The sequence below is a fragment of the Mastigoproctus giganteus genome, chromosome 8 (assembly GCF_048544385.1).
Source record: "Mastigoproctus giganteus isolate SK-2022 chromosome 8, ASM4854438v1, whole genome shotgun sequence".
Classification (NCBI taxonomy): Eukaryota; Metazoa; Arthropoda; class Arachnida; order Uropygi; family Thelyphonidae; genus Mastigoproctus; species Mastigoproctus giganteus.
The window spans coordinates 168,771,861-168,784,141 of NC_143582.1; the positions used below are offsets into that span (position 1 = coordinate 168,771,861).

At 36.7% G+C, this 12,281-nt stretch overlaps 1 protein-coding gene across 1 annotated transcript in view; it reads right to left on the minus strand.

The window, feature by feature from the left end:
• Window positions 1–12,281, minus strand: part of LOC150081998 (lysosome membrane protein 2-like) — a 283,555-nt gene that overhangs the window by 163,292 nt on the left and 107,982 nt on the right. The window contains exon 4 of the mRNA XM_090379893.1: window positions 10,422–10,658. Within this exon, the coding sequence (XP_090236019.1) occupies window positions 10,422–10,658 (237 nt within the window). The remainder of the gene's footprint in view (window positions 1–10,421; window positions 10,659–12,281) is intronic.

Consider the following 12,281-nt stretch of genomic DNA (forward strand, 5'->3'; position numbering starts at 1 on the left):
CACCCCAGAAGTCATAATTTTATAGATATTAGATATAGTTTTTTTATTATTATCATATTAGTAAATATAGTTAAAGATTAGAACAGGTAGAAAGATTACCATGAGAAAGTCAAGTGATGCTAGTAGCATGAAATGTTTATGGCATGTTGGCAGAGCCAAATTTCACTGCATATGGCATATTGAATAAGTGGTTTATGCTTCTGGCAACTTACTTGCAGTAGCACATAGATTAGCGGAACCTAGTGTAAAATCTATAGCATATTCAATCCCAGGGCCACAACTTAAACAATAACAATGAATGATTAACAGAAGAACAAGTCACAGGGAAAAGTCCTGCTCCATATGCTTGAGATCAACTAACTAGAGTCCCAAGATTGATATAGGATCCATTTCTACCATTTCATTTCAGTTCCTCACACAGTTCTCAACACTGAACCAACAATTTTGGTTATCATTCAATAATCATGGAATAGTTGCTGACACTCGACAGATGCCAAGTTTTCAGATAAAATTGCCTGGAATGATCCAAAGGAGATTCCTAGTTCATCAGCAATTTCTCAGTTAATCACATGTCAGAATACAGTGGACCCCCACATTACGATATTAATCCATTCCAGAGACAGTATCGTATCGTGAAAATATCGTAATGTGAACCCAATAACATGTTTTTTTGATAATTCGCTCCAAAGCCTCAGAAGTTGAAATATTTGCTATATAACTAAGCTATTTATCTCTCTAAAAGGTCATTTTTATAATGGAAATTGTACATATCAGGTTAAAAAAATTGACTAAAACTAATATATTGATTAAAGCATAACACAAAAAAAATCACTTCAACTAAAGGATGCAAAACAAAACATAGGGCCAACACGTTTACAAAGGCTGCTATTGGCTGAGAGGAAGGACCACACGTCCGGTCGGAGACAATCGTAAGCCAAGTCCATCATAAAGTGAAATAAATAGGCACCTCCTAACATGGTCACTGGTTAGTAGAATCAGCCACTTTATAGAATAAAATTTCAGAAATCAATATACTACACTTTCATCGTTATCATATAAACGGTTATAAGAACCAATTTTTAATGACTGTGTGATATTCCTGGAGGTCACCTCCAGGAATATCACAACCATAAAACAATAAAATCAATTTGCAGTTTCCAGTTTATTGGGCTTTTCTGTTAGTGCAATCTAATTATAAATGGGTAGTAAACTCGATCTTATTGCATTTGCGATAGTACTGATAGCTGGAATTCTGTGAGCTTTTACGTCATTATTATGGCAAAATGTTTTTCCCCTTCCTCTGCAATCATACAAAAAATATAAATAAATTTTCAGAACCTTCTTTTCATTCCTATTTTTTAATTTTCTTAAACTTGTTACTCTGCAATTTGTACATGCCATATTCTTTGTTATTGATTGTTTATCTTTTTTTACTGTTTTAAAATTTACAACAAAAAAAAAATGTCAGTGAACAGAAATATCATTTAGCATATACATATTGCAATAGTAATTAAACTATGTAAGTAAGCATAAATATATATTTATTTTGCTAACCTGTGGAAAATATCCTTCCAATTTTCACGTAACATTTAATTCTTTTAATTGTCAAGGTAATAAAGTGTTAATTTGTGCTTTATATCTTTAGTTTTAGAGCCTGTGGATAATATTCCTCATATTTTCACTTACCAGAATCACCGTTTAATAGAATTAAAATTCAAGATGCAAACGGGATCACAATAACCAGCATTTACTGCATATCATATAGTGAACGGAGAATTCATCAAAAGTGAGTTGATCGTAAAGTGAACCGATCGTAAAGCGGGGGGTCCACTGTAATTTTTTTTTTTGCTCATTCTATCAGCCATTTTATTACTGCTTGAAGTTGAAAGTTGGTTATCTTCAACAGACTCTTGGCCATTTTGAAAAAATTTGATCCAATGATAAACAATAGCCTTACTTAAACAAGCACCACCAAATGCAGTTCTCTTAACATTTGAAAGATTTCAGATCCATTCCATTCCTCACAAAAAACTTGATGATGTACACATGCAATTCCACTTCTACACACATTACAATTCGAAAGAGGCCTAAGACAGGTCTGAACTTGAACACTCACTGCTTATTACTGGTATAGTTAGCAAGAAGTGGCTTGAACCAGTAATGTGATAACCCCTCCCCTATGCTTACTCATTGCCTTGATCTACTACCTTAGATGCTTTCTTTATAATAAATAGCCTTAGAACCTTTTGATCAGACCTTGTATTATTATGCCATTGCAGAGGAGCCTGAAACACATTGATTCAAAGTAATTAAATGTAAATTTTAAATTTACATTTAATTAATATTAAATCAAATCTAGTATTCAGTTCTGAATGCAGTGAAGTGCCTTTCCTTCACATAAAACTGTTTCTAAACTATGAAATTAAAATTTTTAAAATATGTCAGAGAAGCAATTTCTCAGTTGAGTCAAATAAGCTAAATTTATAAAGAAGAAAATTTAACAAAGCCAACGGAACAAATTCAATTATTTGCAAGGTAATTTAAGAATATTTCCTTGTGATCATGTATACAGAAATTTATGTAGAAATTACACTTAACAAAGTTTAGTTATATTTCAATTAGAAAATAGTATTTAAAGATGAAATACACAAGGCATAATTATATATGGGTTTTTAAGTAATTAACTATATAATATCGGTGTAGATACACCATAGTTTACCCATAAATTTAAACTACGTATGTAGTGTAAAAGGCATCGTTTTAATTGTATTTCATATTGTGGCTGCCTTCACAACAACATACCAGGTATTGCACTACTTTGAATAAGTAACCCTTCTCTAGTAGAGAAGACTACTGTTATTTATTCTCAGTGGATACCACCACTCAGAAGACACTGTTTCAAAGTTGTTGGCCTATCATTGGTGGTGGGTAGGTATGCTGATAATGCAACATGCCAACACAGTTGCGAAGTGATTCCACAATATGAGAGATGCCAAATGATGTACAGATAATGTATTTAAAGATGAAATGCACAAGGCATAATTATATATGGGTTTTTAAGTAATTAACTATATTCAAAGTAGTCGAATACCTGGTATCTCATTGTGAAGGCAGCCACAATATTAGATACAATTAAAACAATGCATTTTACACTAATACATAGTTTAAATTTATGGGTAAACTATGGTGTATCTACAACGATATCATATAGTTAATTACTTAAAAACCCATATATAATTATGCCTTGTGCATTTCATCTTTAAATACATTATCTCTACACCATTTGGCATCTCTCATATTGTGCAATCACTTCGCAACTGTGATGGCATGCTGCATTACCAGGGTACCTGCCCACCCACCGATGATAGGCCAACAGCTTTGAAATGGTGCCATCTGGGTGGCGGTATCCACTGAGAATAAATAACAGTAGTCTTCTCTACTAGAGAAGGGTATCTTCTAAGGCAGCATGTTTGAGAGGCAACCAGAGAGAGTAATAACCTTGATCTGATTATCAGCAGTGATTATTCATGCATTAAGAATTTGCAGATAAAGGAACCACTACACGACAGTGATCACAGTGATCACAGTGTACTGATGTGGGATTTGCTTAAAGATATAACTACCATCAAGGGTAAAGGGAAGGGTTTTTGTTTTCATAAAGGTGACTACAGTGGTCTCAAACAGTTTTTAAATTCTATATGGTGGGATCAACTGATGGTGTTACCAACAGTGAATTCTAAATAGGAACACTTCAGGGACTTAAACTTGGAGGCTACCATGCTTTTCATACCAACTAAGAAATACTGTTCAAGGTTTAGGCCTAAATAGATGTCGGATGAATTAATGAGGCTCGTGGCAGAGAAGAAAAATGCATGGGATGCATATAAATTATCAGGCGACACAGAAGCCTACGGCAGGTATAAGCTTGCCTGTAATCAAGTCACAAAGGAGGCTAGGCAGGCAAAGGCAGATTACAAGAAATCTTTCACAAAGAATACAAAGAAAAATAGCAAACAGTTCTTTACTTACATAAACTCTAGAAGGAAGGGGATGAATCACATTGGTCCACTTAATACAGATGGTTTGACTATTGATGATGTGGCTCAAGTAGCTGATAAACCGAATGAGTATTTTGCATCTACATTCACACATGAGGAGTTATTCAATGAGAGGAATTCCAGAAGTTTATCAAATTCTAACAGGGAGCTAAATGATTTTGTAATAACTGAGAGCAAAGTGGAGGAGAAATTGTTGAAGTTAAACATAAAAAAGGCACCTGGGGCAGAGGGAATCTATCCAGTTATAATGAAGGAGGCAGCAAGGGAAGTATGCAAACCTTTACCCATAATTATGAGAGCATCCTTAAAGTCAGGGAAGGTCCCCCATGGACTGTAGATCTGCAAATGTTTAAAAAACTTGTGCAAATGTATCTATCCCCAATTCACAAAGGGGGTTCAAAGGGTGACACAAATAATTATAGATCTGTTAGTTTAATTTCTGTTCTAGGGAAAATAATGGAATCACTGGTTAAAGAGGTGATACAGGATCACCTAGACAAGACAGCAGTAATAGTTGGGACACAGCATGGGTTTTTTAAGGGGAAGTCTTGTCTGACAAATATGATTAGATACTATGATGTAGACACAAAGCAACTGGATGCAAAAAATTATTTTGATATCATATACTTGGATTTCAGTAAAGCTTCTGATACATTAGCATTAGCATTAGCATTAGTAGAGGCATATGATGCAAGAAAGCAAGCTTATTCAGCATCAGCCAAAAAAAAAAAAAAAAAAACCCTCTCCCATTTCACCCCTCCGTTCGTTCGAAATACCTGTCCAGTTGAGCCTTAAATTTGTTTAGGCTATCAACCTCAACAACAAGTGATGGAAGTCGGTTCCACCAACCAACCACCCGCTGGCCAAAGGCAAATTTCCGCACATCTATCCGACATCCGTCCTTCCTCAATTTGAATTTATGCCCTCTGAGGTGATTATTCTGAGAAAGATGAAGAATCCCATTGGCATTGAGCATGCTCAAACCATTCAAGGCCTTATACACCTCTATCAGATCACCTCGCCGGTGCCTAGTCTCCAGACTCTGTAATTTGCAAAACTTAAGCCTTTCTTCGTAAGAGCAACCCTTTGTTCCATTTACTAATCTTGTTGCCCTTCTCTGTACCCGTTCCAGCAGCTCTACATCCTTCTTGAAATGAGGCCTCCAGACCTGTATACAGTACTCAAGATGTGGCCTAACCATTGCCTTATACAAGGGAATAATCACCTCCTTATCCCTGCTAGAAAAATTCCTGTATATCATTGACAAGACACCATGAGCTACTCTTGCAGCTCGTCTGCACTGCTCAGAGAACTTCATATCTCCCTGCACAATTACCCCCAGGTCCTTTTCATTCTCCACCACTGTCAGTGTGGTACCGCAGAGTTGATACGTTGCTCTGGGGTTACTGTTTCCCATATGCAGTACTTTACATTTGTCAATGTTAAACTTCATTTGCCACCTCTCAGCCCATCTGTTCAACCTTTCCAGATCCTGTTGCAGCAGCATAGCGTCAGTAGTGTCCTTGACGACCCTGCCAACCTTTGTATCATCTGCAAACTTGGACATTAAACTTGATATCCCATCATCAATATCATTCATAAACACCGAAAACAACAACGGACCCAACACTGAACCTTGAGGAACTCCACTAATAACATTAGTCCACGTTGAGCAGTGTCCATTGATTACCACTCTCTGTCTTCTGCCACTCAACCCTCAACCATCCCCTTATCCATAGCAGCAATTTGCCTCCAATGCCACACTGCTCCAATTTGTGCAGCAGTCTTCCATGTGCAACAGTATCAAAAGCCTTTCTAAGATCCAAATATATAATATCAAAGTTATTCCCTGCATCCAGTTCTTTTGTGACTACATCATAGTATCCAATCAAATTGGTCAGGCAAGACCTGCCCTTAACAAAACCATGCTGCGTCTGAGCTATAACTGAATTCTTGTCTAGATGATCCTGCAGTGCTTCTTTAACCAGTGCCTCCATTAATTTACCTGGAACAGAAGTTAAACTAACAGGTCTATAATTACTTGTGTCAGCCTTTGATCCTCCTTTGTGAATTGGGGTTACATTTGCACATCTCCAGTCTATGGGTACCTCCCCTGAGTCCAAAGAAGCTCTCATAATTATGGCTAGGGGTTTGCATACTTCCTTTGCTGCCTCCTTTAATATAACTGGATAGATCCCATCCACCCCAGGTGCCTTTTTTATGTTTATCCTCAACAATCTCTCCTCCACTTTCCTCTCAGTTATTACAAAATCATCCAGCTCACTGCCAATGTTTACTTTACCTACATCATTCTCCTTCCTGAATAACTCCTCATGCGTGAATGTAGATGCAAAATACTCGTTTAGATTGTTAGCCACCTGAGCAGGATCCTCAACTGTTGAACCATCAATATCCAGTGGACCAATCTGATTCATCCCTTTCCTTCTCGAGTTCAAGTATGTAAAGAACTCTTTTCTGTTTTTCTTTGCATCCTTTGCCAAGGATTTTTCGTAGTCTGCCTTTGCCTGCCTAATCTCCTTTGTGACTTGGTTACAGACCAACTTATATCTATCATAGGCTTCAATGTCACCCATTAATTTATATGTATCCCATGCATTTTTCTTCTCTGCCACATGTCTCATTAGTTCATCTGACAACCATTTAGGCCTAAACCTTGAACAATATTTCTTAGTTGGTATGTAAAGCCTGGTAGCCTCCAAGATTAGTTCCTTGAATGCTTCCCATTTTGAGTTTGCTGTTGGTAACATCATCAGTTGGTCCCACTGTATAGAATTTAAATACTGTCTCAGACCATCATAGTCGCCTTTACGAAAACAAAAACCCTTCCCTTTACCTCTGATGGTAGTTACCTCCTTGAGTAAATCCCACTTCAACACACTGTGATCACTGCCACCTAGTGGTTCATTTATCTGCAGGTTCTTAATGCATGAAGAGTCACTACTGATAATCAGATCAAGAGTATTGCTCCCTCTTGTTGCCTCACGAACATGCTGGTGTAGAAAACAATCATCCAATAAATCCACAAAAGCCTTGCTAGTGTGCGAGTGACCAACCCACAAATTCCAGTCAATATCTGGGAAATTAAAATCCCCCATTATAAGACTCTCTGATTTACTGGCCCACTCTATTTCCCTGTACAATATCTTATTATACTCATCAGAGTCATTAGGCCTATAGCACACTCCTACTCTCAATTTTGATTTCCCTATGCTTATGTCACACCAAACTGATTCGGCACTGCCCTGTCCATCGATGTCGACTGGCTTCACTTCCTTGGACTTTATGTGTTTCTTAATTAATAGCATAACCCCTCCTCCCCTCCTGTCCTGTCTATCCTTTCTATACACATTGTATTCCCCAAATTCCAGTTCCGCATTACTTATATCTGTGTGACACCACGTCTCTGATATCCCAACAATATCTGCCTTTGATGTTTTGAGCAATACCTCAAATTCATCAACTACTGTTGATGAATTTGATGTACTTCCATGAATTTTTGATGTACTTCCATTTGATGAATTTGATGTAGTCTTCCATGTGCAACATATGTTGCACATGGAAGACTGCTGTACAAATTGGAGCGGAATGCCATTAAGGGCAAGTTACTGCAATGGATAAAGGGATGGTTGAGTGGGAGACGGCAGAGAATGGTAATAAATGGACACTGTTCTATGTGGACTAATGTTATTAGCAGAGTCCCTCAGGGTTCGGTGCTGTGCCCATTGTTGTTTTGTGTATTTATCAATGATATCGATGAAGGTATATCAGGCTTAATGTCCAAGTTTGCAGATGATACATAGGTTGGCAGGGTTGATAATGGCAGTAAAGACAGAAAGCTACTGCAACTTTTCTAGTATATGCTAGAAAAGTTAGGCAGATGCGCTGAGAAGTGGCAACCGAAATTTAACATTGACAATTGCAAAGTACTCCATATGGGTAGCAGTAATCCAAGAGAAACATACCAACTGTGTGGTACTACACTCAGGGAAGGGGGGAGGGAAATGAAAAGACTAATTGTGCAGTTAGATATGAAGCTCTCTGAGCAGTGCAGATGGGCTGCCAGAGCAGGTCATGGAGTTTTGTCAATGATATATAGGAATTTTGCTAGCAGAGACAAGGAGGTGATTATCTCTTTGTATAAAGCAATGGTCAGACCACACCTTGAGTACTGTATACAGGTCTGGAGGCCTCATTTTAGGAAGAATCTAGAGCTGCTAGAATGAGTACAGAGAAGGGCAACAAGATTGGTGACAGGAACAAAGGGGTGTGCTTATGAAGAAAGGCTTAAGTTCTGCAAGTTGCAGCATCTGGAAACTAGGCACCTGCAAGGTGATCTGATCGAGGTGTATAAGGCCTTGAATAGTTTTAGCAGACTAAATGCTGATGGGACACTTCTGCTTGCTCAGATTAAGAACCTGAGGGGGCATAGATTCAAACTGAGGAAAGGCAGTTGCAGAATACATGTGTGGAAATTTGCCTTTAGCCAGCAAGTAGTTGATTGCTGGAACAGACTTCCATCTGTTGTGGAAGTTGATAGCTTAAATAAATTTAAGGCTGAACTAGACAAACATTTGGAGTGACCAGTTGGGTGAAATGGGAAGGGATTTTTTTTTTTTTTTTTTTTTCACTAATGCTGTATAAGCTTTCTTGCATCATATGCCTCAACTAAAAGTAAAAAAGTAAATTGCAGCCATTATCAACCCACTGCAGGATGGAAGCCTCAACAATTCATGCTGAGGGAAATGGACCATAATCTGTCACGCTGGTCCAGTGCAGGTTGGCAGATCGACCGTATTCAGCAGTCAGGGGCTTGAACCCCGGTCTTAATTTACTCAAAGACTGTGTGCTACTGCACTCCCGCTCCTGACCACTCGGCTACGGAGGCCTTTTGCCTCAACTAACGCTAATGCTAATACTTGGTATCTCTTTGTGAAGGCAGCCACAACATGAGATACAATTAAAACGATGCCTTTTACACTACATACATAGTTTAAATTTATGGGTAAACTATGGTGTATGTACACCAATATTATATAGTTAATTACTTAAAAACACACATATAATTATGCCTTGTGCATTTTATCATTAAATAAATTATCTGTACACTATTTGGCATCTCTCATGTTGTGCAATCACTTCACAACTGTAATGGCATGTTGCATTACCAGGGTACCTGCCCACCGACCAATGATAGGCCAATAGCTTTGAAACCGTGCTGTCCTGATATTCAAGGAGTTTCCGAGAATAGGTAACAACAGTCTTCCCTACTGGGGAAGCATTGCCTATTTGAGGAATTTATGAGTTTTTGAGTGTTGTGAGTTGAAGGAATTACTGTCTCTTTCATTGTTCTACACCATTTCTTTTCTTCTTCCACTCTTATTTTAACTTTCCCTCTACTTTTTGCTTTTCTAAGTCTAATAGGGACAAGTGGATAGTAGAGTTATTATCCCACATATATAGAAACAGCTTGTTATTTGTTATTTGGTTTTTAGGAGCATTAGCAACTAAGGCCATATTATTCCGGGATATGCGGTGGTCATTCCCTGACCTTTCCGCATCCTTCGTATTTGGTGGTGACGGGCTCGAACCCTGGTCTAATCAAGAAGCGTGTGCTACGCACTGCTGCTCCTTCCCACCTGGCTATGGAGGCGTCTCCACAAACAGCTTTAAAATGGTGCTGTCTGGATGGTTGTAGCCACTGAGAATAAATAAGAGTAGTCTTCTCTACTAGAGAAGGGTTACTTATTCAAAGTAGTGCAATACCTGGTATCTCATTGTGAAGGCAGCCACAATACAATGCCATAAATTTAAACTACATACGTAATATTATACACCAATATTATATAATTAATTAGAAAATAGTATACAAATAATTTTGAAATGCCAAAAAAGACTGATGTAAATAATTTATTTAGTCTTCCTCACATGCATTCATATTTTAACAGGCCATTTTAAAATGGCCATTGTACAAAAACTGAATAAATAAAATAAAAGCAATATAAGAAACTTTGGTTTGCTAGTAGTCTATTCCATAGGTGAATAGATGCAGTTTTTTTATTATTATTTATATTAATTTACTATGCAATGACAATCATCAAGTTATAATCATCAAAACAGGCACCAGCTTACAAATAATTGGCAGCATACTTCTCTTACAAGAAGTACTACAATGACTTCATAAAATGAGACTAATGACACCATTAGGAAAAAGCCGTCTTTTAAATAGCAAAATTTGTTTTTCCTATTCAGCAACAGGTAGACATAAGTTCTGCTATTTACATTAGTTTATTATAGTAGTATTACATTACCATTAAAAGTAAAAAAAAAATAAATAAAACTCACTCCATACATGAGTCCAAATGTATTATTTGGCAAGATGGTCGGAAGTTTTCCCAAAAAAATGGAAGCTCCACCCAGGATATCTTCGAGGTACTGAACTTTATAACCCTCAAATAAGAGCTCTTTAACTTTGAGTTTTTTAAATAAATATTCATTGTAGGTACCAAATGTCCCAGAAACAACAGGTTCGACAATACTTAGGTACGGTCCTGCTCTTTTCTTCAAAGTGGATGATAAAACCTGCATAAATTAATATTTCCTATAAAATATTTTTTCAAAATATAATATACTATAATTTTGCAGAGGTATAAAAAAATACTTCATATCTGAGATTATTTTTAATGTTTATTTTCAGATGTTACTTAAATGTTATCTATAAAAATAAATTAAAATCTTATGAAGTTTTTAACTGTGTAGTATATGCTTAAAATAGTCACCACCTCTTTCCACAACCTTCCTGAAATTGAAAGGTTACTGAAAACAGTAAGTGTTTTCAACAACCTTCTCCAATAAATCTTCTGGTGTTTTCAATAAATCTGGGATTAGAGAATAGACCTTATTTTCTTCAATTACAATATACTTAAGTTGTTCAACTTTGCTTGGGCTTCTTGGAAATACTTTCTCCTACAAAGAGCTCCATATGTACAATGTACAACTAAAGAATTCAAGGAATTATTTATGACTAAGTTAAAATTGAACTTACCAATTACTTGCTTCTATCCACATCAAAGTAGTTCCATTAGGCTGCTCTACATAAGTCATTCTGTTCTTCCATGACTAGAAGCCTTTCTCTAACTTGTTTAATGGTACTGACAGCTGAACTTCCTTCAGAGTCTCAAAATGAATTTCCTTTTGGCAAAGTTTTGACACTTGGAAATATAAAGAGCTCAGATGGAGCCAAGCTGGAAGAGGAGGAGGAGGAAAGATGTACCACCGAAGTATCTGGTTTTTTCTCATAAACTGTTGAGGCAACAATTTCTGAGAGAAAACCAGATGAAAATCAATATAGTAAACCAGTGTAGCGTGGTTATGCAACATCCACTTGTATGTCACAATTCACACCATTTCCAAACCATTTTTACAAATCAAAAGTAAAATTTCTGATTAACATTTTGTGCTTCAGGAATGAATTATCAGTGGGCAACACCTTTTTTAACAAATAAAATAATAAGCAGGGTCTTTCATTTTGATTTGTTCATCCTTACTGTTTCATCCTTGGGGAGCTATGTCTGAGTATGGAGATCTCACTTGAAAAAAGGTATTGCACATCTTTACAGGGTCCAAATACAGGAAACCAATATGGTGAGATCTGCATGAGGAAAGACTTCAATCATGTGAGCTACAGAGCTTGGCAACCAGGCACCTTACAGTGGACCTGACTGAAGTCTCTAAGGCTTTGAGAAGGGATAGTAAAATGAATGAAGGCAAAATTTTTGCTGTTACAAAGGATTCCAGAACTAGGACTGGAAAAATTTAATAATACAAGAAAAGAGGTTCAGACTGGACTGAATAAGTTTTTTTTTAGCCAGCAAGTTATTGATTACTGGGTCTGAAGAAATTCAAAGGTCAACTAAATAGTTACCTATATGAGGAGGAAATTACATAATTTCTCTATTTTTTTGACTACTTTTGATCTTCCTTTACATTTTTATTACTTTTGATTGTTTTTATTATTATTACTTTATTCTTTTGTTAATGCTGTTGACTATTACTATTATTATTATTCTTTTTTATTTTTATCTTATTATTATTATATTTCCTTGATGGGGATTCCACCCATGACAGGTACTGGTACCAAGTGGTTGTTATGTCTGGCTATTATTGTTGGTCAAGAAACTCTCTGACTATCCTACAGGTGTTCAG